The following is a 26,497-nucleotide window of genomic DNA, read 5'->3' as shown; positions in this document are numbered from 1 at the left end:
AACGGGTTAAACTGCGGAGGATCCCGAGGGAACAGACATTGGAGTTACACTGCCCAAAGGTGGTTATGTTAAAAGGCACAGGGGGGACATTTTCAATCAAGAACTCTCAGTGCATGGTGGATTCTGCACATCCCAATGTCTCAGCTACATTTAGTGAAATACCAAAACCAGCCATCATATAATACCCATGTGATTAAGAGACAACTGACAGGTTAGGAGGACATTCAGACCACTGAACAAAGCCAACATAATGTGTGATCTCAAGCCTATCTAATGAAGAGAGAATATGCTAATTAACCATCACACCCTCAAAGATGGCAGTGCCACACCCACGGGATGGCGGCACCCAGTCCCCTCAGCCCCCCAGCCGCCAAGGGCCAACCCGAGGCACAGGCAAGCTTTGGATGGTGGCTGCCCAGATGCCCAGAGCCGCCCGAGGTTTAGGTAACCAGGGCTGGCCGAGGCTTGTGCTGCCAGCAGTGGCAGCAGCAGAGGTGTGATGGGGGTGTCACCTTCCCCTGATCGCCAGGTCACCTCCTGCCCCTGAGGGCTCCCGAACTGTGAGAGGGGACAGGCCGGGCTGAGGGACCCCCCCTCTTCAGTGCATGAATTTTCATACACTGGGCCTCTAGTTATTATATGAGAAATCATTTAGTCCAGCCGGCATGGCTCAGTGGTTGTCAAACACATGCCTAGGTTGCAGGCTCAATCCCCAGTGTGGGGTGTATAGGGGGCAGCTGATCAATGATTCTCTCCCATCATTGATATTTCCAACTCTCTCTCCCTCTCCCTTCCTCTCTTAAATCAATAGATATATACTTTTTAAAAAAGAGAAATCATTTACCATGACCAAGCATACTAGCTACTATCACATGCTCCAAGCATCACACGCCTGGCAAGTATGGTGAAGAACTGAGATTCAGAGAGGCTAAGGAACTCAGCCAAGCTCACACAGCGACAGAAACTGGATTCAAACCAGACCTGACATCAGGGCCCACCTATATGGCTTGCTGGAGTGCTTAAGAACACAGGCCCTAAATTTTGTGACAATCAATAAGCTAAAAAGTTAATAATTTTCTTCTGTATGTATGTTAGCTTCAATAGAAAAGTTTTAAAAATAAAATAAGGGGGAGGGGGGAGTGGATGCAGCAGAGTCTGAAGATAGATTGGGTTGAAATCCCAGTTCCTTCAATTTGTATGACCTTAAACTAATTTCTTTTTAAATATATATATATATATATATTTTATTGTTGTTGTTTTTTTTACAGAGAGGAAGGAAGAGGGATAGAGAGTTAGAAACATCGATCAGAGAGAAACATCGGTCAGCTGCCTCCTGCACACTCCCTACTGGGGATGTGCCCGCAACCAAGGTAAATGCCCTTGACTGGAATCGAACCTGGGACCTTTGAGTCCGCAGGCCTACTTAGCCAAACCGGTTAGGGCTAAACTAGTTTCTTAATTGTCCTATGCCTCACTTTCTATGTAGTAAAAGGGGGCCAATAATAGACCCTATCTCCTCCGGCAGCTGACGAGATTAGGGAAGAAATCCGAGGGAAGCCTTTGGAAGGGTGCCAGGCTCGGTGCCAGGCTCCAGTTAAGCCTCAGGAGGGCTGGCTGTGCTCTTTCCTGCCCTCCCACCCCCACCCACCCAGGGCCAGCCAGCTCCGCCCACTATTTTAGCCACTCATTTGCATCAGCAAGCCATTCCGCCTACACTGCCTCCCCTCTTCCTGACACACACTCTCCTCGCACTTGCTCTGTGGCACCAACTGAGCCTGGGCCTCAACTTCCCCAACTGTAAAATGAAGAGACTGGCCCAGCTGATCTACCTGAGGTCCTTCCAGCTTGACAATCGAGAATTCTGAACAGCTGGGGCCCTAGAAAGTGTATGCCCGTCCTAAAACAAACATTAACAACACAATCATTTCCCTAAAACCCTTCTATGCGAGTAAATGTTTTGATGACCACCGAGATCTCCAAGGCCCACCAGCAAGCACAACAGCCGGGCGGGCAGGCAACCCCTGGGCTGAGGCGGCGGCAGGAAGGTCAGATGTGCTGACCAACAGGGGAGAGACAGACTCCAAAACCAGTTGCTCTGATAAGCTGGGTCCTCACCATTGGGCCTTCAGCAGAGCACCCGCAAGAGGAAGTGGGGGCATGAAGGAGAGACACGCACCCATTGGACAGAGGGGAGTGGGGCAGGGGTGCAGGGGTGGGGCCTGGAGGGGCGGAGGCAGAGGGAGGGTGCCTAATGGGAGAACTGCGGGCGGTCCGCAGCAAACGCCGGGGAGGCTGGGGAGCACTGGGCACACTGTCCACGCCCGTGGAGCAAACCCAGCTCAGTGCAGAGCTGAGTGCTGAGCGGACCTGCCACCACCTCCCCACCTGCTGGGCGTGGAGGACCCCGCGGGGAGCAGAGCCTGGAGCCCCCCCCCCCTCCACCGGTCACTGCGCCTCCCTAAGGTTTCCCGGAGGGGCACTCACTCAACCCCAAGTGCGGCCGGGTTCTCATCAGGGCCGGGTCAGGTGGAGCCCAGGGCCTCCAGGGGTCACACACACAGGACAACCGAGGCAGCCCAGCTCCGGAGGGGGGGGTGGGCATAACCCGGGGCAGGTAAGACGGTGGGAGGAAGCCACACCCAGACAGACGTGAGGACCCGGCTGCTGGCCCATGAGCAGGGCAAGAGGAAGTGTCCCCTGCGGGGAGGAGGAGCGGCCACGCAGCGCCCACCGGCGGCCGCCCACCCACGCTAACCTCCCCACCACCTGCACCCTGCGGCCCCCCCGCCCCCTGCGGCCTCCCCTGCGGCCCCCCCGCCCCCTGCGGTCCCCCCCGCCCCCTGCGGCCCCCCCCCGCCCACTGCGGTCCCCCCGCCCCTGCGGTCCCCCCCCCGCCCCCTGCGGGCCCCCTGCGGCCCCCCCCCGCCCCCTGCGGCTTCCCCTGCGGTCCCCCCGCCCCCTGCGGTCCCCCCGCCCCTGCGGCCCCCCCGCCCCCTGCGGCCCCTCCTGCGGCCCCCCCGCCCCCTGCGGCCCCCCCTGCGGCCCCCCCCCCCCGCCCCTCGCGGCCGTCCAGGCGGGTGAGGCGCTAGCGGCGCCGGAGCCGCCCGCGCAGACACCTTCCAAAGCAGCGCTCAAGTTCGGTCGGCGGGCACGGGGCGCGGGGCGCGGGGCCGTGGGGGCAGAGATGGCTTCCCTTCCCGTGGCCGGGCAAGGATCCTGCCCCTAAGATGCCAGCGGGGTGCGCAGGGCCAGCCCCGCTCCCCAGGAGCCTTCCTCACCGCGGCCGCGCCCCCGGCCCCGCCCGGCCCCCTCCACGCGGCGCCGGGACACTCCGGGCCGCCAAGGCGCGGGGGCCGCCCGGGCACAGGCGCCCCGGGAGGCGTGGGGGCCAAGCGGCAGGGACTCCGGGAAGGCAGGGGCCGGGGCTCCACAGCGCAGGGGAAGGCGCCGGGTCCACTCCGGGCCGCGAGCCCCGCGCGTCTGAGGGAAACTTCCCGTCAAGTTCCGGGAAAGCAGCGCGCGGGGCCCGCGTCCCCCCGAGCGGCGCTGAGTGCGCGGGCGCCGCCGTGTCCCCGGGCCCCTCGCGCCCCCGGCGCCGGAGGGGGCGCCCGGCAGGACCGGCCCCGCTGCCCTCCGCCGCCTCAGGCCGCCCCGCGCCGGCCCGGCTGCAGCAGGTGGCAGCGCCGCGCGCCCGCTCCCTCCGCCCCGCCCCGCCCCGCCCGCCGCAGCCCTCGGTACCCGAATTAGCTCGGCCGCGACGCCATCCCGGGGCCGGGGGCCCGCACCCCGAGTCCCGCGGGACCCGCAACTTGCGCGGCGAGGACCCAGGAGCGCGGCCCGCGGCGGCCGAGAGCAGGTGCGCGCCAGCGCCCGAGCCGACAGCGGAGCGCGCCCTGGCCCCGCCCCGCGCGCCCCGCCCCGCCCCCCTGCCCTCGGCCCCGCCCCCAGCGCCCTCGCCCCGCCCCCGGCCGGTCGCGGCCGCTCTTCCGCCCGAGCTGCCGCCGCCCGCCGCGCCTCGCCGCCGCCGCTCCGGGAGCTGGACGCTCGCCCCCAGCCCTTCCTCAGGCCGGCCCGCCCGTCCGCTCAGGGCCCGCCCGGCGTCTCCGGCCCCTGTCTCTCCCGAGGGCCAGGCGGAGCCGCGAGGGGTGTCTGAGCGCATCTTCGTGGCCGCGGGGTCCCCGTGGACACCCGCCTGGGGCCTCCTTACCTGGTCGGCTCCACCCGCGGCCATCTTGGAAGTGGGAAGCGGCCGGGAGGGGGAAGGGGCTCGAGCGGCAGGGGCCAGGCGTGGGGAGCCGAGCGGCGGAGCGCATCGATGGGCGCCCCTGCCCCAGGGCAGGTGTGCGGGGAGGGGTCCCCGCGCCGGGAATGCCGCTGTGGGGCCTCCCTGCCCGGCCTTAGTCTCTCCATCTGTAAGACGGGCTTTCCGGGCAGGTGTCCTTCGTTGAGCCCGGCGCCGGCGCCTGGAGATCTTTGAAAATGCCAAGCCCTCGGCCATTCCCGGGCCAGTGAGTCGAAGTGGGATACCGTTTTGGAAGTTGTGCAAAGTACAGACAAGTTTGGGAACCGCCGGCCAGAGCCTGTGCATTATTATTATTATTTCCGGTCAACGTTGCAGAACAAATGTCAGGGCCTGAGGGCAGAGCCGTGCACTGACCCGGAGAGGCCGCTGGCCAAGGTCCCGGGCCGCCAGTAGCCGGAGGGGTCCGAACCCGGGCCCCGCCCCACCACCCACAGCGTTGGCTGGGCAGGGCCCGGTCCCCCCTCTCCTCCTGGAGTGGAGGCTTCCTGAGGCGAACCTGGCTCCTCCTCTTCGCTGTGCTGTGCCCGCACCTGGCACACAGCAGGCACTGGGCCTTTGGTGAAGTTACCATACTCTGGGGCATCAAGGCTGGAGGAAAAGCCCGGGCTCGGAGCGGGAACACTTCGATCTCACCAATCAGGAGCCTGAGCTGCCAGGGCGGAATTACCGGGAGGAAACCTCAGACCAGCCCAGTGCGCCGGAGGGCGAAGAGAACCCGCCACAGAGACCTCCCGGACGCTGCAGAGGGAGATTACCCTGTCCTCCACGGTCGTGCGGGCCCCCGTTACGATGGCAGGAGGGGTGAGAACTTCCAAAAGGCAAGCGCGATAGAAGCCATTAACACCCTCACGGGGCCTGGTGCACAAGAGAAGCTTTGTCAGTGCTGCTGTTTCTCAGTGGTTTGAAGTGGAAATAATACCGGGTCTCCTTCAGCTTGTTTTAAGAAAACACGGGAAGTACAGGCTTGCTTGGGGCCTGATCCGTTAGCAGCGCAGTGCATCAGATGAATAAATCTGCTTTTCCCTTGTTCCCTGTGACTCCACAGATCCCGCCCAGCCCTCATTCTGAGTGTTAGGGTTTTAAAACCCCACAAGGACAAGGAACCGGGGTCCTGAATCCGGACCCAAAAAGAACTTGTGGTCGACAGATTTGCATTTGGGGCCCTCTGCCTGCCCTTTTCTCACCCTCTCCCCACCCTGCCCACCCATCCGGTACCCACTTCCCTGGGCCCAGAGTCCTTTCTGGGGCTCAGCGTGTGATTTGTCACCAGCACCTAGAAGTGCTCCAGAGAAGTCCTCGTCTCAGTATTAAAAACACAGTGAACGAGCTCAGCCGTGTGGCCGTGCCCACGGGAGAGAGCGGGCGACACAGACGGAGACCGACGGAAAAGCGCCCAGCACCCGGAGCAGCGGGCAGCAGGGAGCCTCCGCACTTGGCACTTGGTTGCCAGAAGCAGCTCAGACCCTCACACCAGAGCCCGCAACTTGTCTGTGCTCAGCGTCAACAGACAGCTAGCTGCCTGCCTCCCACCTGCACTAGGTTAAATCAGAGAATTCGGGGAGGCAGGACTCCTGCGGGAGCACGTTCTCCTGAGGGGGGAGGGGGAGGAGGCGTGGCCTCAGCAAAGAAGGAAGCAGAAGGGAGAACCACAGCATCAGAATCCCTGTGGTCCAAAGCGCCTCCACCGCCCAAGTCCCAGCAGACTGCGTGTGAGGGAGACATTACCAGCCGGTTATTGACAACCGTGAGGTCAACAGAATGGAGCCATTAAAAAAAAACAACTTTAGAGTTTAGAGGAAATGCTTAAGTTATAAGAGTGATACTGAATTTTAAATAATATAAAGCCAAAGAGTGTGGAATTCCTCTCCTAACCCCCAGCTGGGCTGGGCCTGCAGGTCGGTGGGGAGCTGCCGACAGGACGGAAGTTCGTTAAACTTCCAAGGGTAAGGCCTACTTCAAGAGACACCAAGTGAAGTTTAGGAGACAACGGGAGGGTGAAACGGATTACTGTCCCCTTAAACGCTCGGAAATCCGGGATAAAAATAAGTGCAGTGCACCAAATATAGGATGCTGGTTTACGTAACCGGCAGAGATGTCGTCTGTCAGACTGCTTATGCCCATGTGGAAGGCGATGAGGGCTCCGAGTCCCTGGCCCTTCTCACCAGATGAGTTTCTCTGTGAACGGGAAACTCAAGCTCCCAGAGGCTCGGCCACCAATGCAGGGCCAGACCCCTGCTGTTACAGGAGTGCTGACTGCAGAGCCCCGAGGCGGACCGCGTCTCCGGCTGCCCCGGGGCCCCATGTGCTGCACCGCTGCCCATTCACTGGGAATGCTGGAATCCAGGTGGGTCTGGCCCAAAGCCGAGGGCACTGGTTCCCAGAGCATCCTAGTCACTGATGGGAAGAGGTGAGTTACCAGGAAACACAAATTCAAGCCCAGGGTTTGGGGAGGGCGGGGCTCCTGGGGGATTGCCAAGGTGCCAGGATTGGAGGCTGAGGCTCTGGGAACAAAGAAACAGAGAGCACTGAGTGGGGCTCCCTTAGTGCACACCACAGTGGAATTTTCCAAATAGACTTCTTTTTAGGGCTTCTCCCAGGTGCCGGCTGCTGCCACCAGCAGACCAGGAAACAGGTTTCACGTGGAAGTCGTGGGAGGTGGGGGCGGAGGGCAGAGGACAGAGGTGGGTGCGGAGGGTGGAGGCGAGCAGGGGCACGCAGCTCCAGCACCGGCTGACCCACTGAACCTGTCCACGCGTGAGGCTGTCACTGGGGCTGAGGGGTCTCCAGCCCCACAGAACCCCCTGCAGCGCCCTGAACTCCCTCATCCCCGCCACCGCATCTGCTCTGCCTCCGCCTGGCTCTCCCTTCCTCCTTTCATGCCTAGTTCCCTCCGGTGGTGGCTCAGATGTTACCCTAGAACAGGCGGCTTCAAACTACGGCCCGCGGGCCACATGCGGCCCGCAGAGGAGTCTGATCCGGCCCGCCAGGTTTTTTGGGCAGTGAGCGCAGCCGAGGTGTTACAGTAGGAATTAGTAGTTCATATAGTCCGGCCCTCCAGCTCTCTGAGGGACCGTGATCTGGCCCCCACTTTAAAAAGTTTGAGGACGCCTGCCCTAGAACATCATCCTAACTCTTCCCCCACGTCCTCACCCTCCAGGCTGCCCCTGGGCTTCAGCCACCTCTGGGCCACCTTCCCCTTGTCTCTGTGAAGCCCCCAGGGCCCTAGCAGACAGCAGCCTCCCAGCCGTGCGTGCGTGTGTGTGTGTGTGTGTGTGTGTGTGTGTGCGCGCGCGCGCGCGCGCTCCCTACGTCCTTGCTCTCGTGGCAGGGAGGAAACTGAGGCTCCGAGAGGGAACCCTTCCCACCCACAACCCCGAGGCACCCTCGTCCACAGGCAGGGTTTGGGCTGGGCTGCTTTTGTCGTTTTTTATTGATTTCAGAGGGAGAGGAGAGGGAAACATCAATGATGAGAATCATTGATCGCGGCCTCCTGCACGCCCCCTATTGGGGCTCAAGCCTGCAACCTGGGCACGCGCCCCTGACCAGAATCTATCCATTGAGCCACACCGGCCAGGGCAAGCCAGCCTGGTTTTATCCCATAGCGTCCCTCTCCTCTCCGGCCCCTGGACATGGCCCCTTTGGGTCTGGGTCAGTGGCCTCTAAGATGACCTGCCCATGAGCCTGGGAGCTTGGCAGGGGCACACGGGGTGCTCGGGGCGTGTGGGGTCCTCCTCGCAGGGCTGGGGGCTGGCGGGGACCTGCCACTGTGGAGGGGGAAGCAGTGGAGGCCGGTCTGCGGTCAGGACCCCAGGCCTCTGCCCAGGAAGGGGGCGGCTCCTTCTGCAGGGGGCTACCCGCTCGGCTGCGTGTAATCCATGACTGCGCCCCCTTCTGCCTCTAGTCAGGGCAGAGCCCCACCCGAAGGCTGCACCCTGCACCGCAGCCTGCTCCCCCCAGGGTCCCGGAGTGGGGAGCGCTGAGGGGCTGCCAGGCAGGGACATTTGGGGAAGATGAGGAAGAGCCTTCCAGTGAAGGGCCTGCAGGCCTCACGCTTCCCTTCTAAGTCCTGAGCCGGTCGGCTCGGTCGCAGCTCCCTCAGGCTCGGCGGGGGGAGCCCCCGGCCGGAGCGTATCTCCGAGGGGACGGAGATGTCTTTCTCACCAGAGAACCAGGCAGGGAAGGCTTACTGGTTTAGAAAAATAAAGATTTCCAGTGCCAGGCTTAGGATCCAGCACTCAGAAGGCTCTTGATATGTGTTTGCTGAATGAATAAATGAGTGTTTATAAACTGCTACAACCGAGGCCCCTTTTCCTCCTAACTAGCAGTTGAATGCCAACATGAAGAATCTCGGAGCCTCAGCAGACCCTCCCCCGCACCTGCCAGGTGCACCACCTCCAAGTCTGGGAGAACATTGGGGGGGGGGGGAGCGGTGATGTCAGTGTGAGAAAGAACCCAGAGGCCCGTTCCCACTTCCTCCCCGGCCGGGAGGGGCCCCGGTGGGGCTGGGTCTGAGGAGGGAGGAGGAGGAGGAGGAGGCAGGGGAGTGGAGCCCACCAAATGTTTCCTTAAACCAGCAGCTGCCAACCTTCTGGACAGCCCGCGGACCACCAGCTCAGAGGACACCTGACCACGTGGCAGCCAGCTCACTGGCACCCCTCCTCAGGGGGGGCGGGGGGACAGTGCACTCGGGGCTTGTCCTCACACCAGGTGAGATGGAGGCCTTACCTGCCCACAGGGCACCGGGGGCCTGGCCTGGGCGGGAGGGAGCAGGTGCGCCCATTCCTGCCCGGTCTCAGCTGGTGGGGGAGGGCTCTCACTTCTGAAAGGGAGTGCCCCGGCTCCAGGCAGGCCTGCCGCCAGCTCCCAGCACGACCGGAGAGCACTGAGGGCCAGCGCTCCTGGAGCCCAGTCTGGATGGGGGCACGGGGAGCACCCCCCCCACCTGACCGAAGGCTGCGGTTCAGGGAAGCCAGGGCCTATGTGGGGAGCAGGCCAGAGCGGGGGCTTCTTCATCCTTCCAAACAGGCCTCACCGCCCGGGGCCTCCGGGTGACCCCTGGGGCCGGGACATGACGTGCTCAGGCCGCGTCTGAGCTGCAGCAGCCCCCAGCCAGCCCCCCCCACAGGGCCAGGGGCCTCACACCACAGGGCGGGGCTCTGGTGGGGGACAGGGTTCTGCCGCTGCCCCGGCCTCTGCCCTCGGGCCTGGCCAGCACAGGAGGGACAGTGACCTCACTTCAAGGTGAAAGGGGAGGACTGAGCCAGCCACATGCGGACCATGTGACTGTGGCCAGCACCCGTGGTCAGGCCTCTGCCGGGCCTGGCCCCCCGGCCAGGGCCTCTGCTACCACCGGAGGAAGGAGAAGAAGTGAGGGCGGCTGCAGACGTGATTTTCTGGCGAGTTCGTGGACTGGGGCGTGGCAACTTCTCCTTCGAGTTTCCCCCTCAGGAACCACAGGGAGGCGGGCCTCGGAGGACAGGACTGCATCCTGGGCTTGCAGGCCAAAGTCTGCATGGCTGCACCCTTTCATCTGTACAGCCAACCCGTGAGAGGGGGCTGTTAGGGTCTCCGTTTGTGCCCGAGGGCACAGGCATGGGGGTGAGCGGCCCGGCCCAGGAGTGCAGGGCCAGGTGGCAGCGGCAGACCCGTGCCCAGGCACTTGGCTCAGCAGGACCCCTGCAGGCGACAGCTCACGACGGGAGCCCGCTGGCGGCAGTTACCAGCCTCTGCACACACCTTCCTGGCCGGTGGGTTTGGGCACGATGGAGGTTCGGGCATTGTCCGATGGGCTCAGTAGCTATGATGACCATTTCAAATCCTGGCTCACCGGTCAGGAGCTAGGTGGGAACACGTGCTTAACATCTCAGTGCCTCGGCAGTCCCATCTGTGAAATGGGCGCCCGCACCAACTCATCGTTGGTTAGTTAACGGCTAAGGGTTAACACGTGGCAATGGCGAGCCCACTAGCTGTGACTATTCCCAGCAGACACCGACACCACCCCCGTTAGATGCTGGCGGCATTACGTTGTGCTAGTTCGGTAAAGTGAGGCAACGTCAGGAAGTGTCACCGGCCACCCATCCGTGACGCAAGGCCACGGCGGGCTGCGAGCAGGGGCACACTTCCTGGTCTGCGCTCGCAATGGTGCCCAGCGTGATGCCATCTGCTCGGCTGCTTTCCAGAGAAACCGGGGCTGGGCTTTCCGTTCCTGGACTGCTGTGCGGGCACGGGCCTCCAGGCTGGCGGGCCGGCTGGCCCCCGTGCCCGGAGCCGCCCGGTGGCAGCAGCAGTGGCCAGGGCTGTCGGGGAGGGCCGAGTGTGCCGAGCACCCGCCCTGCTCCCGAGCTGTGGCACTTGTGGGCGCTGATGCTGACGGATCTTAAAGAGCCAGAGCACAGGGGAGCCCCGGCAGCGAGGCCACAGGCACACCACACAGGAACCTCCTCGGGTGACCCACGGCACAGGGGCCGCCTTGCACAGTGTCACCGGCCAGTCCTGCCGCAGGTGCCTCAGGAAGGCAGCGCTGGGCCCCCTCCCACCCACTGGGCAGTGGCCATCCGGAGGGGTATGACCCAGTTCACACCAAGACACACCCGGAGTGATGCCCACCGAGTGGTCAGCGCACTCCGAGGGCCGAAGGCACGAGGTGCCGCCTTAAGCCTAGACTTGCCGTGACTCACAAGGCCAGCGAGCGGCCGGCCGGGGCTCCGAGCAGGAGCCCATACGGCTGGCACTGGGAGTCGCTGGCACTGGGAGTCGGGGTGGGGGAGGGTAAGGACTTTACGAAGAAGTGCTGGTTATTCTCACCTGGCAGGGGAGTCGCCACGCTCACGAAGGTGGATTTCCCAGTGTGGCTTATCCACTGCACTCTGATGTGCTGACCCCTGCGATTTCCCCAAATGTGGTGTGGGAAACTGGGCGGCATGATTTGTGTGTGTGTGTGTGTGTGTGTGTGTGTGTGGCAGGGTGGGGACTGTGTGCGTGCTCGCCCCACAAAAAATAAAAATAAAATAAAAATAGTGCTGTGAATGGCCAGCAAGCTGGGCAAAGTGAGGCTGAATCCTTAGGCCTCACTTCCTGCCTACGACACACACTCTTCAAAGATTAACCCGGCACAAAGCACCCGGGTTCTAGAAAAACGGGAGAACGGTTGTTTTTAAATATATTTCTACTGACTTCAAAGAGGAAGAGATAGAAACATCAATGATGGGAGAGAATCACTGACTGCTCCTCCTGCACGCCCCCTACTGGGGACTGAGCCAGTATCCCTGCCATGAGTCCTGACTGGGAATTGAACTGTGACCTCCTGGTTCATAGGTTGACGCTCAACTACTGAGCAACACTAGCTAGGCCATGGGAAAATAGTTTTATCCTCTTCAAGATGGAGAAAACACTGAAAAACATGCCTACACATCCCCGAAACCACAAATTAAAAAACAGAGAGAAGCCCAGCCGGTGGTTTAAAATCGACCCAGGAGCCAAGAGGTGAGGTCACATGCCCAGTTTTGGGGGCTCCATCCCTAGTGGGCAGCCAGTCGATGATGTTCCTCTCACTGATTCTTCTCTCTCCCTTTCCCTCTAAAAAACTCAATTAAAAAAAAAAACACATTAGAAAAGGGGACAGAATACTATTTAAACCCTCTGTATGGAGTCCACCTCTCCGCTGCCCACATGAAAAGCGAACACCAACTGGAAGAAAGTACTTGCCTCAAGTCAGCAAAGGCACCCGCTTTTGGACGTCCAGCTTCGAACAAGGCCTCCCGGCCGCTGCTCTGCGGGACTGGGCAGCACTGGCACTCCCAAGGCTGGCCCTTCCCCAGGAGCAGGCACACAGGGAGGCCCCCCGACATGCCCTCAGAGCCCCGAAGACAGCACTCCTCAACGGAAAGCTTGAGTCTAGATAACGGAGTAACACAACTTGAAAAGTTAAGTAGGTCGAGAATTACCGACATGAAAACACCGGATGAAACCCTATTTCTGATCTCACAGCGGAGCCGCTGTGGCTCAACCGTTCATTTCTCTACCACATGCGGTCATGGCTACATTCAGTCAAGGAGTGTGTTCCCCAGCGCCGGAAGTTAGCATCTCAGAGTGATGAAATACAGATGAGTCTTCCTTATGCCTTTGAAAATGCACTGGTGTGGGCTCTGGCCGGGTGGCTCACTTAGTGTTGTCCTGTTATGCCAAGGTGTCGGGTTCAATCCCCGGTCAGGGCACATACAAGACCAATCTATGAATGCAAGAATATGCAGAACAACAAATCAATGTCTCTCTCCTTTTTTCTCTAAAGCCAATCAATAAAAAATAGATTTTGTTTTCATTTTTTACAAGGTTTCTTTTTTACAGTGAATATTGTCATGTTAGTATTAAAAATACACACACTTTATTTCAGAACAAAAAGACTAAGCTCTGTGTGCCACCGAGGGTCACAAAGCCTTGTCCTGTGTGAGGCCGGGTGGCACTTTCCCGCAGGCCCCGCCCTCTTCTCCTCCGGAGGTCACGGCTGGTTCTCAGGCCGGTAACAGGTAGAGCCTTCCCTGGGGACAATGCGCACAATTACCACACAATGACTGTGTGACAAATAAAGGTGACCAGCCTGGTTTTTTTCAATTTTTTATTTTGGTGTTAACTCCACAAGAAAACAAAAACTCAGTTACTCTGGTGTACGTGAAATCAGAACAATACAACCGCGGAAAACCTCGGCCCGGGACGGACACGGACACTCAGTGCTACGGATGTGCAATGCGCTTCATACCACAGTGCGTCTCAGCGTTTTGCCAACTTTTTAAAAATGCTTTATCTTTGTGATCATCCATTCACAAAACTAAAAACCACACTTGCAACTCTGTAACTGAAAGCCTCCGGCTTCAGCCACTTCGCTATGAAAACAAATAAATACGTAACCTGTTAACCCCCGGCCCACCGGTCAACAGTCCCCACCCCTGGAAGGCGCAGCGCTTCCCGCATGCGCAGGCACGGCTGCCCTCCACCACCTGAGCCGTCTCTGATCAGCAGCAGCTGTCCATCAACCGAGCTAAAGGTGGTGTCTGAAACAGAGTTATTTGGTCTCTGCTACATAAGCAATGATTTCTAGGACAATTATCATTGTAGTGACTTTAGGAATTTATAACATCCAATTCTTTTTTGCCTTTGCTGTTAAATTATATTTCAGTGCAGGTGCTAATGAATTTTTAGGAAGCTCAGGAAGAAAGAAAAACACGTAAAACCTTATAAAATCTGTAAATAAATAACAGCAACGTAAAACCTTCCACGTGCACGCACACGCTCACACGCACACACACGCACGCACGCACGCACACTCACAAACCCACTTAAAGTGTCAGAGCTGCTGCACCAGCCGGGCCCTCGGGGAGCGTGCAGAGCTGGGAGGACGCACAGCCTTAGAGGACTTTTCTGTCATCAGCTCAGGAAAAGGCGCAGAGCCCGATGCTCAGGGCAAGTCCGCCCGCTGGGGCGCTACATCACTGCTCACCGAAGCCCGGGTGCAGCGCCTTGGCCATGCTGGGCTTTCCTGCAGGCGGCTAGACATGCTAATCTGATTAGCACATGAGCTAATGAATTGTTTAAAAAAGAAAAGCAATTTTGAATGTTTCGGTTTTGAGACAATACTCCTCCTAACTCCTGCCCGTGGCAGAGCCGCGTGACACATGACCCTGGGCCCCGCGGAGAAGGGGAGGGGAGAAACCGATCCCCCACATTCCTCCCCTCCCCTCTCTCCCGGCACTGCCCGAGCATTCTCTCACACACAGAGGAAGATCTGATTAAAAAGAAAGCACAGCCACTGGAGCAGCAGCTGTGGTGGCCAAAGTTTCCCGGGGTGATGGTGGCCTCTAATGCATTCAGATGTTTACGGTTTTGAGTTCTAGGGCTTTTGGTTCACTGTCGCTTCTGAGGAAATCATAATTTGCAACTAAAATCCTCACCCTGCACCGGGAGACTTGCCCCACAGAACCCGGAGGGAGCTCTGGCGTCAGTACATACAGCACAGCACAGGCGGGGCCCACGCCCCACCTGCCCCACGCACCACCCCACCCGAATCCTTGGCTTCTTCAGTTAGCAAGGAAGTCCCAAACACAGCATCTCCGCGGTGCTCCACGGGACAGCCTAGGGGAACAGCATCCCGTCAGTCTCTGGAAGCACGCCCTGGGCTGCTGCTCCCGCTGGCACTCCGTCTCCCTGGCAGACTACTCGGTCACCACGCGTCCACTGTGGGAGGCGGCTGCGGCCGCTCCATCCCGGTTCTCAGAACACAGCCTGGCGTTCCGAGCGCGGGTCTCCGGAGGCGGAGTGACAGCAGCCCCTGTGGGCTAAGATGGGGACCGCGACGGACCACAGTCCTAGGGGAGTGACCGGGGAGATGCCGGGAGCAGTGGCATTTCTGAGACAAGCACATGCACACCCATTCTTGATTTGACAACACAATCTAGTCTATTTCAAAGAGCCAAGAATTTAACAGCTTGGGAAAAAAATCTTCAACAGGATAGCTGTCCTCAACTCTAAAATAAGAAGAGAAAGAATTACTGATCTGACTCAGTTAATTGAGAAGAAACCTAAGGTGTTTAGATTAACAGGCCTCACAAGGGGTCATTTCCCATCACACTTCCCTTCACACGGACGGCGCGGCTCTGCGGTCAGAGGTGAGTTCGAGAGAAGAGCTCCTCGTCACAGGGCCCGGCCCACTCGCCCGCGCCGTCCGAGCCCGTGTCCTCGGAGCCCGAGCTGGCGCTGGAGCAGCGCTTCCTGCGGGCGCCCCGGGCGGCCGCTCCGGGCGTCCTCTCCACCGTGCAGCGCGCCTCATAGACAGAAGACACCTGCGGAGGGAAAGTCCAGTCAGACGGGTGCCCGGGCCCGCGGCCCAGTACAAACTCTGATCCTGTGGAGAGGGACACGTGAGGATCTGAGTGTCTCCAGGCAGAGCAGCCTCTCCCCGGATCCAGGTGGGTGTGGGCTGGGCATGGGGCACCACGCACAGCCACGCCCTCCCACAGCTCCCATTCCAAGAGGGAGACCACCACGCCAACTGCAAACCCCACTGCGGGAGTGGGGCACTCAGACCGGAGTCTGGGGAGGCGGTCTCTGAGGCATCCTCGCCTGAGGGCCGAGAAGCAGGCGGAGCCACAGTCACAGCCAAAGCTCCCGGACTGGCTGGGCCTCGGACTAGGGTTCCAGCACCAGCTGGTACTTCTTAGGAGAACTCTGCTGTGTGAGGCTGGCTCCCACACTGGACGGCCAGTATCTCTGCCCCAGGACACCGCGTGTAAGTGGTGACTCCCTAGTCATAGTAACCAGCACACTCCCCCATCACAGTAACTAACAGTACTACCCCCATAGGAACTAGTAGCGCTTCCCTCACCCCCAAAGTGATAGAACCCCCCGTCACAGTAACTAGCACTCCCCACTCATAACTAAGTTCCCCTATCATAGTAATTAGCAACACCCCATCACAGTAACTACCAGCACCCGCCCACCCGTCACAGCAGCTAGGGCACCTGGGGATACAACACGCAGGGCCTCGGGGGCATGGCAAGGGTTTGGGTTTCATCTAAGAAGGCAGAGGACATTGGCTGGGAGTGTGGATCCTCACCAGCTCCAGGAGCACTCAGCGTGCAGCTGCATGGCCCAGGCTCACCGGCTCCGGGAGCACTCAGGGTGCAGCTGCACGGCCCAGGCTCACCGGCTCCGGGAGCACTCAGCGTGGAGCTGCATGGCCCAGGCTCACCGGCTCCGGGAGCACTCAGCGTGGAGCTGCATGGCCCAGGCTCACCGGCTCCAGGAGCACTCAGCGTGCAGCTGCACGGCCGAGGCTCACTGGCTCCGGGAGCACTCAGTGCACAGCTGTGAGCTGAGAGACAATGGTCTGGAGCTCTGAGTGCCTCGGTGTCCTCTCCTGCACACAGTGTAACAGCACCTACCTCGTGGGCTTGCTGAGGACCACAGGGGGCAGGCAGACCGGGCGGCCATGTGCCTTGCTCTGGAGGAGGTTGGAGGGGCACAGCGGAAGAGAACAGGGAAGGCCAAAGCTGACCAGGAGGGCGGCGTGAGGAGCGGAGGGTTTGGAACAGCTGAGGTGGGGATCAGGACTGGCACAGACTGCGTGGAAGGTGAGAGGGAGAATGCCCAAAGCTGGGCGAGAAGCTGTGGGCAGGGTGCATTCACGGGAGGGAAGGACTGGGGCGCCATGGCAGCGAGCATGGACACGGGAGGAGCCTCGAGAGGACAGGGTGCTCGGGGAGAGGTTCTCGCAGCACTGGACTGACCCTGACAGGCACACCGGGAAGAAAAAGCTGCTTCCTGCAACCCATCTGCCTGCCCGCCCTCTGGTGTGCCAGGCCTGCGGGGGCGGCAGAACGCAGGCGGGGCTGCGGCTGCTGCGCTGGACCCGGGACGGGAGGCACAGACGGCTCCGCGGGCTGTGCAGGAAGGTGAGGAGGGCACCCACCGTGTCAATGTGGGAGTGACAGGCTCAGGTCTGGATTCAGTGAGGCCAGAGGCGCTGCGCTGTGGACCAAGCCAAGGGCCGCAGAGGAGAAGGGTCGCAGCCCGAGCTCAGGGACAGGAGGGGAGGTCTCGGCCTCGTGGCGAGGGGCTGCCGCTGGGGGTCAGCAGGAAGAAGCAGGACAGTGCACTTACCCTATTAAAATCTAACAGGCGCTCCTCGTTACAGGGCCTCTCTTTAGCAGCTGGATACTCTTCTATACCATTCTCTCCCTCGGCATTTGTATAACATTCTTACTCATTTTGAGTGGAGAGGGAAAAAAGGGAAAGGGGGAAAGTCCATTAAGACACAGATATGACACATATAGCCTTGCTTCATTCTCTGCTGAAAGTCACATCAGTTAGGCTACCAACCCAGGGGGCGGGGTTCGTGTCACTAAGGAGCCAGCCAGGACATGTGAGGCAAACACTTGTCACAGACTGGGTTTTTAAACCAGGCCAGCATCACCCTGGGTTCCTGCTCTCCTACCGGGACACATCCACTCCATCACGCACACAGCTACGCCTCATCTCACTGCACGTCACAGATTTACTTTCAAAAACAACAAATGGAAGGCAAGACCCTCCGCCAGCAAAACGATTCCCACTGGCTTTCCTGTGAGTCTTCACACAGTGGCGGGACGGACCCGCAGCACCTCCGAGGTGGGCCCTGGGACGCAGGATAAAGACGCGAGGTCCAAGCCTGCCACGGAGGGAGACCACGGGCCGGTGTGTGCTGCGCTAACAGATGGACAAAGGGTCCGACAGGAGGAACTGGGATGAGAAGTCAAAGCAGGGGCGTCGATGCTTGCTCTTCAGCAACTCCACCCAGACTACCCACATTCCTCTCACCTGGGGAGGGTGGCGGCCACAGGGGGGCGTGAGGGGCCGGAAGCTGAAGTCAGAGGAAGTAGGCGTGTGTCCCAGGGCCCTCGAGCCCACACTCGCTCGAGCCCACACTCGGGGCTGCAGGAGGGCGGGAGGCCCAGCCCACTAACATTCTGACTCAGCTGGTGGGGGAAGGGCCTGGGGATTAGCATTTCCAGAAAAGCTCCCAGGGACTCCCTTTCTCCAGTATTTATGTTTGCATATACTTTTATTGCCTTTGATTTTGCAGTCAGAGGTGACTCTTTCCCCAGGGAGAGCTGATGCGCAGTAGGGCAGGCCCTCCTCCCACAATGTGGAGCAGGCTGGAGGAGGTGCAGGGAGTGGGCCTGGGCAGCCTGGGTTTGGGCCGCTGTTGAAGTCACTGTGTGGAGGTCCTTTGACACCCCAAGCATCTGCCCCTAGGTGCTCAACAAGACGGCTGCCTCTTCACAGAAGCAGAGGTCAGGCCCAGGGTTGGGGGGAGGGAGACTGTGCCGAAGCAAGGCCACCTGGGCCCTGCCTGGCGTTATCCCGAGGCCGCTCTGGCACACTGTCCTTGCCGTAGCCTACTGCAGGCCTCAGAGGTCGGAGTGTAGGTTGTGAAAGCAACCAGGACCCAGGATAGTCGATCAGGCTGGTTCCTGGGTGGCCACGTGTGAGGCAGAGGGGAGGCTGGCTGGGCCTCTCTGGGCTGCCCTCATCGCTAACACAGGAGCACACGGCCCTCCAGGTTTCTGGGTGGTGTGCCCGAGCAGCGCTGGCACGCCCAGTAACACCTCCCCAAGGGCACGACCCAGCCGCGGCTCAGGCATTGGCTCCCGCTGCCTCGCACTCTGATGAGGCGGGGACACCCTCACCCGCTCTCGGAGGCCACCTTTTCCTGGGCGGCCTGACCAAGTCCCATCTCCCAGGCCCACCCCCGGGTCAGCACTGGTACCAGGGGAGGTGAGTGGTGGCACTGGGACACCCCTGGAGAAGAGGGTCCGTACGCCCGACCCCTCGCTTTCCCCAGGAACCCGCTATGGACGAAAGGGGGTGGTGACGCCCCAGGAAAGGACGTGTCATTGCTGCCCGTGTTTCCACGACCCTCACGTTGGTGCTGCATGTCCAGGCTATAACTGTGCCAGTCCTGTTCTAGACTCTTCTCTTCACAGCTACCCTGTCAGGGAGGCTTAGCTCCCACCTCTTTTTACAAATACAGGCCATGGAGGCACAGAGAGGCCGGGTCATGGCCAATGTCCAGGAGCTGGTAGCAGGCACTCGCTTCCAACTCAGTGTTGTCTCCTGAGCCCTTAGCTATTATCGCACTGGCTCCTCCAGGCTCCCGTTAGGCTAACGTCACACACACGCTGCCAATGAGCTCAGAGTCCAGTGTGTGAGCTCTGGGGTCGCAGCCAGGGCAGACCGCCGCAGGACGGCGTGCACAGCCGGCAAGGCTCTGGGGTCTGAGTCCGCATGGGCCCCCTTGCTAGGCATGCTGGGGCACGGCAATGCATCCCGCTGCAGCCCGGCCTCTGCCTGCACCTGTCCCCCAGCAGCTCCGGCTGTCACAGGGCTTGCATCCTATTCCCTCGGGTCCCTGCTCCAATGTCAGCTCCTCAGGATGTGAGGGACTCGGTCGGTGGCCTCTGGCCCTCAGTGCCTAGAACAGTGCCTGGCACAGGTAGGCATGCAAGCAATATTTGCTGAATGGATATGAATGCACAGCAAGGCCGGCAGGTGGCAGAGCGCATGCCAGCCAGGCTCCCACGCTGCTCCGGGCGTGTGGACAAGCTGCCTCACTGTGAGTGGGAAGACCCTCCTCCCCAGGAGGCTGAGTGCTCCCAGTTCAGCCCCTGGAGGAGCAGCATGAGCTTGTCAGTCGTCAGCAGCAGCCTGAGAGGGTCAGGAGCTGCCACCAGCCAAGTGGAGGAGGGGCCACTGCTTCCCTGGCCAACCTCCTGAAATGACAGCCCACTCCCTAGGGCAGCGGTCGGCGAACTGCGGCTCACAAGCCACACGCGGCTCTTTGGCACCCTGAGTGTTCTAATGCCACTTCTTCAAATAGACTCGCCCAGGCCAAAAACTGCCTTCTGTGCATGGGCCACGAAGTTAGTTTCTTTCTTTCTTTCTTTCTTTCTTTCTTCTTTCTTTCTTTCTTTCTTTCTTTCTTTTTCTTTCCTTCCTTCCTTCCTTCCTTCCTTCCTTCCTTCCTTCCTTCCTTCCTTCCTTCCTTCTTTTCTTTCCTTCCTTCCTTCCTTCCTTCCTTCCTTCCTTCCTTCCTTCCTTCCTTCCTTCCTTCCTTTCTTTTCTCTTTCTCTCTTTCTCTCTTTCTCTCTTTCTTAATATATTTTATTGATTTTTTACAGAGAGGAAGAGAGAGGGATAGAGAGTTAGAAACATCGATGAGAAAGAATCATCGATCAGCCGCCTCCTGCACACCCCCCACTGGGGATGTGCCCGCAACCAAGGTACATGCCCTTGATCAGAATCAAACCTGGGACCTTTCAGTCCACAGGCCGACGCTCTATCCACTGAGCCACACCGGTTTCGACTGGAACACGAAGTTTCAGTTGCACTGTATGTGCGCGCCCACACGTGGTATTTTGTGGAAGAGCCACACTCAAGGGGCCAAAGAGCCGCATGTGGCTCGCGAGCCGTGGTTTGCCAGCACTGCCCTAGAGTAAAGACGCTTCCAAACACCACTGCAGGCAGCTTTTGCAGGAGCTAACTCACACTTGGGAGTTAAAGATCACTCAAAAGCCCGGTCACCGTTCCACACCCACTCAGAGTTTCTCTGTGGCTATGTCTCGGTGAAAATGCACGAGCAATCACGTGAGCACCTGCCGAGGGCGTACAGATACAGGACCCAGCGTGAGAGCCAGACTAGGTCCCTCATAGCTGGGGAGAGGCAACTGGGCAGGGCACGCTAACAAAGCAAGACTCCATGTGTCTGAGCATCACTCTCAGCCTCACAGGTATGGGCTTCTTAACTCCCAGCTGCCTGCGGCCCATCCCTCGCTCCACCTGGCCCCTCCGGGAGGTCCCTGCTGAACTGCTCTGGGCACTCGGCCCTCCTACTGCACCCCTGTCACCCAAACCCAGGGACCACACTAGACACCAGTCAAGGCAGGTTTGTGCTCCTATCGCCCAAGCATCTCCCTGACACCGAGTGCAGACCCCGGCTGCGGAGAGCAAGGCCCTGGAAGGCGGGGAGATGTTATGGAATCTGAGAATTAGCTTTCCGCCTGAAAACGGGGTGACGCTGCACAAGGCTTCTGTGGGAGCTGTATAACAGAAAAGATATTGAGAGCACCTGGTTATTAAAGGGCAACCCAGACCTTAGCTCCTGGCAAAGCAGCCTTCACTAAACGCTGTCAGATAAAATAGACGCTCAAAATGAAGCCCTGCTCTGGGCTCTCCTTTTGACTCGGCAAACCTTTGGGAAGGAGGAAGGCAGGGATTGGGAGGCCTTTCTGTGCTCACAGCAGAGACAAGCAAACACTCTGGACTCCCCGTTGGCCGAGGCCAGGCTGAAGGCCAGTGCAGGCCCTGAGCACCCAGGGGCACGGCATCTGGGCAGCGAGGGACAGACGGCGCTGCATCCTCACTACAAACAGTGGGAGACGAGACGTGAACATGCACACTAGCAAAGGAGCTACATGGCAGCAGGGCTGACGCCGGGAGGCGGGGCACCAGGACTAGCTCAGCCTCTTGCGCTGGTCTATTTAGGGGGCCTCCTTCCTGCCCACATCTCCCAGAATTCCAAACTGAGGTCTGTATGGCTCCTGGGTGGGTCTACCTAGGAGGCTCATAAATGTAGCCACCTCCACCAAACCTCCTGGTCCCATCTCTCCTCTCCCGGGTCTCCCCAAGCTCCCCTTGCTGTTCAGTCCTCACAGCAAGTCACTCAACAAGCTCTGGCACCCTCTGCAAGCCTCCAAAGCCGTTCTCTCCCTGCTGCCCGCGGTGCTACACGGGGCGGGCCTAGGAACCCCAGGCGCTCGGCCTCTCTGCTCCATCTGCACCTGCTGCTAGGACTGCTGTAATCCCGGACCCAACAGTCCGTGAACTCCTGAGGGTGGCCTTCCTTCCCGCACAGTCAGCTGCACTGACCCAGGGCTCCCACACCCGGCCCGCTCCTCCGCCTGCCTTCCGGGCCTCAGCTGCTTTGGCTTCTGGGCAGCCGCTCTTTTCAGGCACTGGCCTCCCGGCTTCCCCACCTGGGTCTTCCTGCAGGCCTCGGGGGCGACTTCCTCCCACAGCTCCCTGGGGGCCGGCATGGCCTCGGCGAAGGCCAGGCTGCGGGTGCGTTTCCATGCCTTCCCCACGCCAGGCTGTGGCCGAGTGCAAGAGCAGAGACCGGCTCTCCTCCATCCATATCCCCAGTGCCTGACGTGCCAGCCACATGGACACCACGTATGTTTTGGACTGACATTCAGAGCAAAAGAATGTATTGCTCTTAACGGATGAGAAACGTGAGGGGAAGACCTGGCGGCGTCTCCTTACCTTCGCACTCTGACGCGGGGAAAAGGGGCGAGTACAGGGCTTTCTCCCACCAGGTCTGCTTCTCCTGACTTCGGGTTATTCCTGGTACATCAGTGCTCAGCACGGGGAACTGTGTAGATTCAACCACATTCAGAAAAGTTTACAAGCTTTCGGGACAAAGGAAGCATTCGAACATTAACTATGGACCACAAACCCGGGGTTTTTAAATTGATGAGTGTTTTGTGTTTATTTGTTTTTTCTGTTCTAGACAAGGTGGACTTAAAAAAGCCAAATGATCACAGCACATAAAGTGAGTTTTTCTTAAGAAGCACGTATATTGAAAGTGGAATGAAAATTTTTAAACACGCAAACACTAAAATTCTTACAAGGCAAAACGTATTACAGCAAATACCCCCAAGTAAGGGAAGTTTCTAGACTTTGGGAGTGCAGGCAGGTGGCGTGGCGTCTCTGCTGGTGAGGTGCTCTAGAGAAAATGAGGGGACCCTCCTCTTCACACACCAGGCTCAAGGGAGTCAAGGAAGGAGAAATGGGACAGAAGGAAAGTTTATAGCCAGTTTTTGGCCCAAATGTGTTTAAAACAGAATTACTTGCTTCAATGAGAAACAGCAGGAAGTTGAGACTAAAAACCCAATAATAATGCTGAGAGCAATTCCATTCAAACCAGGACATGGCCTTGGAAATGCAGGGGGGAGGGGACGGTGGAGGGGGAACTCTGAGGCAGGAAACCCGTACACTCTCTGCATCTTCCCAGCCCCGCACAGTGGCACCAGGCCCCAAGGGGACCAGGTCTGAATCCAGGCTCCATCCCTGAAAGGGCAGCTCTCAGGCCCCGGCCAGATCCCGCCCACCTGTATGCAATGTGGCCAGTGGGCAAGGCAGCAGGTGCCCATGGGGTGGCAGTCAGACATCTGTGGCAGCTGCAGTGCCCATGTGCGTCTTGGCTGCTGATGGCCAGGGCATCCTCAGCCATGCTCCTCCATCCCTGGGCCGGACGACAGGCTCTCCCCGGGGAAGGCCTGGTCTCGGTGTCCTCACCTCCCACAGCCCCACCCTCTCCACAGACATCTGCTCAGGGCACAGGCCCGTGGACACTGCACACACCTTTACCGTTTTAGGAGACAGTTATTAGTGTTCAAGTTTAAAATCTGTTTTAGCAACTAATACTCACCAATTCTCTAACAGGTCTGTTACTCTCTTAAAGTACTTTGTGGACCCACACTTTAGCCACGGGGTGTTTTTTATTGTTTAACTAAATGGGAAACACACTTCAAACTTTCACTTTTGCTTAACATAACTTGTCAGAAATGCGCCTAGAACTGAAACGGAAGGAGTTATGCTGTCACCATGCCCTCCTGCAGCTTCCTTGAACAATGACCATTAGCACTGCGATTAGAGCAACAGAAACAAGGGACAGCGACTGCCCAGGGAGGCTTAATGCAAAGGAGGTGTGCAGGCAGAGGGACCCACCAGGAGCGGGTCGGCAGGACGAGGCGGGGGCGTGTACGAGTGAGCCGGCCTGTGCGCTTCTTAAGGGCATGCAGGAGCAGGTCTCATTACCTCTGCGCCAGGTAGGGGACTGGCACATGTAGGTACTGGGTCTGTGGACCCGCAGAAGACCCTGCCTATAGCTCCTGGTTATCAAGCACGCTCTCTCCCTCTCAAGCCGAAACACGGTGGAGATTGTGCCAGTTCCTGCATCCTGAAAATTCCTCTAGAATTTTTTCTGCATCCGCCATTAGAGTGGCAGTCCCAATGGCAGGGACTTTCTGTCCTGTTTGGGCTCCAATGAACACATAATCAATGTGCGTGCATTATTTTTTATGCTGCCTGTCTCCTGATTTGTCTTTTGATTAATATCGTTAATAAGCTCCGGCCAGGTCCTGTGCGCCAAAGAATGCCAGTTCAATACCCAGTCAGGCCACAAGCCTGGGTTTCAGGCTGGATTCCCAATAGGGAGAGTGCAGGAGAGTGTGACTGATGTCTCTCTCTCTCCCTCCCTTTCTCTACAATCAATAAAACATGTTTCAATATATAGTTAATACACTATATTATATTTGTCTCAGGTGCACAACATAGTTATTCAGCATGATGGAGAGACCAAGGATGTGATCGCCACGGTAAGTCTCACGACCTCTGACACATACGACCTTTGCCAAAGCAGTGTGCGCTATTCTAGGTCATCTTTCCACTTAGCTGGCTGCGGCTTCTAGGCTGCACCGTGGAGATGCCCGTGCTCTGAGTGAAGTCTGTTTGATGAATTAACTCCACTTCCGTTCTGTTTGCGAGCGAGAGGAAGAGAACGGAGGCTGGGAGAACACTGCCTGGACGAACCGGCACCTGCCCGACCTCCGCGCCTCCCGACAGCTCCTCAGCTCGCGCCCTCCCTCAGGCCTCTCCTGAAACTGCCCTGCCCCAGACGCCTGCCAGCCCCCAGATGTATGACAGACACCCCTCCTCCTGCCTCAGCATCGGCTGTGGTCAGTGGGCCCCACAAACGCGTGCACTGGCAAACTGGGGACGAGAGAGACCAGCTGACCCCGGAGAGCCAGCCCGCACCCCGGCCATGAGCACTCAGGATGCTCAGCAGGCGGAGGGCGGAGGCCCCGTTAAACCCGCTGCGCGGTCCCGGCTCTGGTGAAGAGCGGGCTCTGGCTCCTCTGTGAGCTCTGGACTGGCTTTGCCACAGTCTGCTCTCAGCTCTGGACACAAAAGTAAAGAAAGCCTCCTGTAACCTTGTTCTTCAGGAGGAGGAGGAATGTAAGTGAAGAGATGAGAGAGTGGCAGGGACCAACGAGGGACTTGAGTCTGAGAGACCTGACAGACGGACACTGGCAGTCTGAAGCTTCCCTTCGGCTCTGCCCCTCAGACGGGGACCCGGGACAGGCGCTTACCCCCTGGACCAGTGTCCTGGGCAGCCACAGGGGACCTGCTGCAGGGCTCTGCGGGCATGCGGTGACAGCAGCGGGGATGGTCACATGGCTGCCGGCACCTGTGGGGCGGCCCCGGGCGCCACCCCCATCAGCCTCTGGCCCCGCACACTGCCTGCCCCACGGCCTCCTCTCCAGAACTGCCAGCCCTGAAGGCTGCATGACATAGTTATTCCACATGGCAAGACCCAAGGATGTGATCGCCATGGTAAGTCTAGTGACCACCTGACATACATGACCTTTGCCAAACAAGAATGTGTTACTCGATGACCGAGGCCTCCGCCTCTGTTCCGTGCTTCGAAGTACAGGGCACCAGGCAGCAATCAAGCAGGTGACAAGTGTCCTGTGACACACTCAGCTGGCCCTCAGGAGCCGGGAGCCACTCAGGCAGGGCCTGCGCACTCTGGAGTTCATTTCAGGCCTCTTGACCTTCGCCCGTGCCCTTCCTCCGGCCCCGTGCTGCCTCCTTTCCGCCTGAGCCCGCAGCTGCTAAGACGCCTCCCTGATTCCCAGGGTGAGGGCATGCTCTGGGACCCCAGGCATCCTGTGCTCCCGGCGCCTCGCCCCTGCCATGCCGCCTAAAACTACCCGAAGGTAAGGGACCCGCCGGGCAAACCCTGGTACATCCACACAACGAATAGTGTGCAGAACAGAGAGTAAGGCGGGTTAGAATAAAGTGCCACTTCCGTAAAAAGAACAAACAAGAGGAAATGGATGTGACCACACATTTGCGTATCCATGTGGAAAACACACTCAGAGACCCAGGACCCCGCGTGGCTGTGGCTGTGGCTGTGGCTGTGGCTGTGGCTGGGGAGGGATCCGCACTGCGCGCTCCCTCTGAGGTTGGATCTTGAACCAATGAATGAGTGTCCTGCTTCAGCCACAGTAAGTGATTTCTTTACAACGTGGTCTTGGGCTAGACTGGACCCCTCAGGGCAGGGACAGCGCCTTGTCAGGCCTGTGATGAATGCTTGCTGGTTGGAACTTCGGGAAAGAATAGTAATTCACGCTCCTGGGACCCATCCTACTAGAATTCCGGCAGGAGCAGTCCACGTGCTCGGACATGGCGGGCGCCCAGGCTGCCCTCCGGGGCTGTCCTCACCCGGGGCGGGGGAGGCCCTGCGGCAGCTCTGAGGCTGACCAGGCGGTGAGAGGACTATGGGCTCTGGTCCCAGCCTGACCCCATGTCCCTCAGGCCCCTCTCCACCCTCACGATCTATGAAGCGAGCTCAGACAGCTCCGACTGTGGTGCCGCTGCGAGACAGGGCACCGCCATTAACAGGCAACCGCAATGGCCTCTGAGGACTGTACTGGTGCTAGAACCTTCCAGACAACCCAGAATGCTGAATACACGTAAATACATCAACATACTAGCAAGCGAGGAATATGGTAGTGTAGTGGCTGAGGTGGAATCGCTTCT

The 26,497-nt window shown here is 59.2% G+C and overlaps 1 protein-coding gene, 1 long non-coding RNA gene and 1 pseudogene across 7 annotated transcripts in view; 2 read left to right on the top strand and 1 right to left on the bottom strand.

The window, feature by feature from the left end:
- LOC118709086 (TBC1 domain family member 14) overlaps positions 1-26,497 on the bottom strand; it is a 136,821-nt gene that overhangs the window by 63,204 nt on the left and 47,120 nt on the right. The window contains exons 7-9 of one of the 6 annotated variants that reach the window (XM_036420945.2): positions 22,151-22,259; positions 16,952-17,049; positions 12,909-15,132 (exon numbers count right to left, since the gene is read on the bottom strand). In XM_036420945.2, the coding sequence (XP_036276838.1) occupies positions 14,953-15,132; positions 16,952-17,049; positions 22,151-22,259 (387 nt within the window). In that variant the 3' untranslated portion in view covers positions 12,909-14,952. Of the gene's footprint in view, positions 1-3,738; positions 3,893-4,207; positions 4,326-12,908; positions 15,133-16,951; positions 17,050-22,150; positions 22,260-26,497 lie in introns of those variants that run through there. The other 5 variants (XM_036420912.2, XM_036420954.2, XM_036420964.2 and 2 more) reach the window with 5 other exon arrangements.
- On the top strand, positions 11,100-11,290 carry LOC118709578 (annotated as a pseudogene).
- Positions 19,987-26,497, top strand: part of LOC118709153 — a 42,049-nt gene continuing 35,538 nt past the window's right edge. Inside the window, exon 1 of the long non-coding RNA XR_004984864.1 lies at positions 19,987-20,033. This is a non-coding gene — a long non-coding RNA (uncharacterized LOC118709153). The remainder of the gene's footprint in view (positions 20,034-26,497) is intronic.

The sequence above is a fragment of the Pipistrellus kuhlii genome, unplaced genomic scaffold (genome assembly GCF_014108245.1).
Source record: "Pipistrellus kuhlii isolate mPipKuh1 unplaced genomic scaffold, mPipKuh1.p scaffold_m20_p_1, whole genome shotgun sequence".
Classification (NCBI taxonomy): Eukaryota; Metazoa; Chordata; class Mammalia; order Chiroptera; family Vespertilionidae; genus Pipistrellus; species Pipistrellus kuhlii.
Note: the sequence above shows the minus strand (reverse complement) of the source record. Positions and strands in the feature narration are given on the sequence as shown.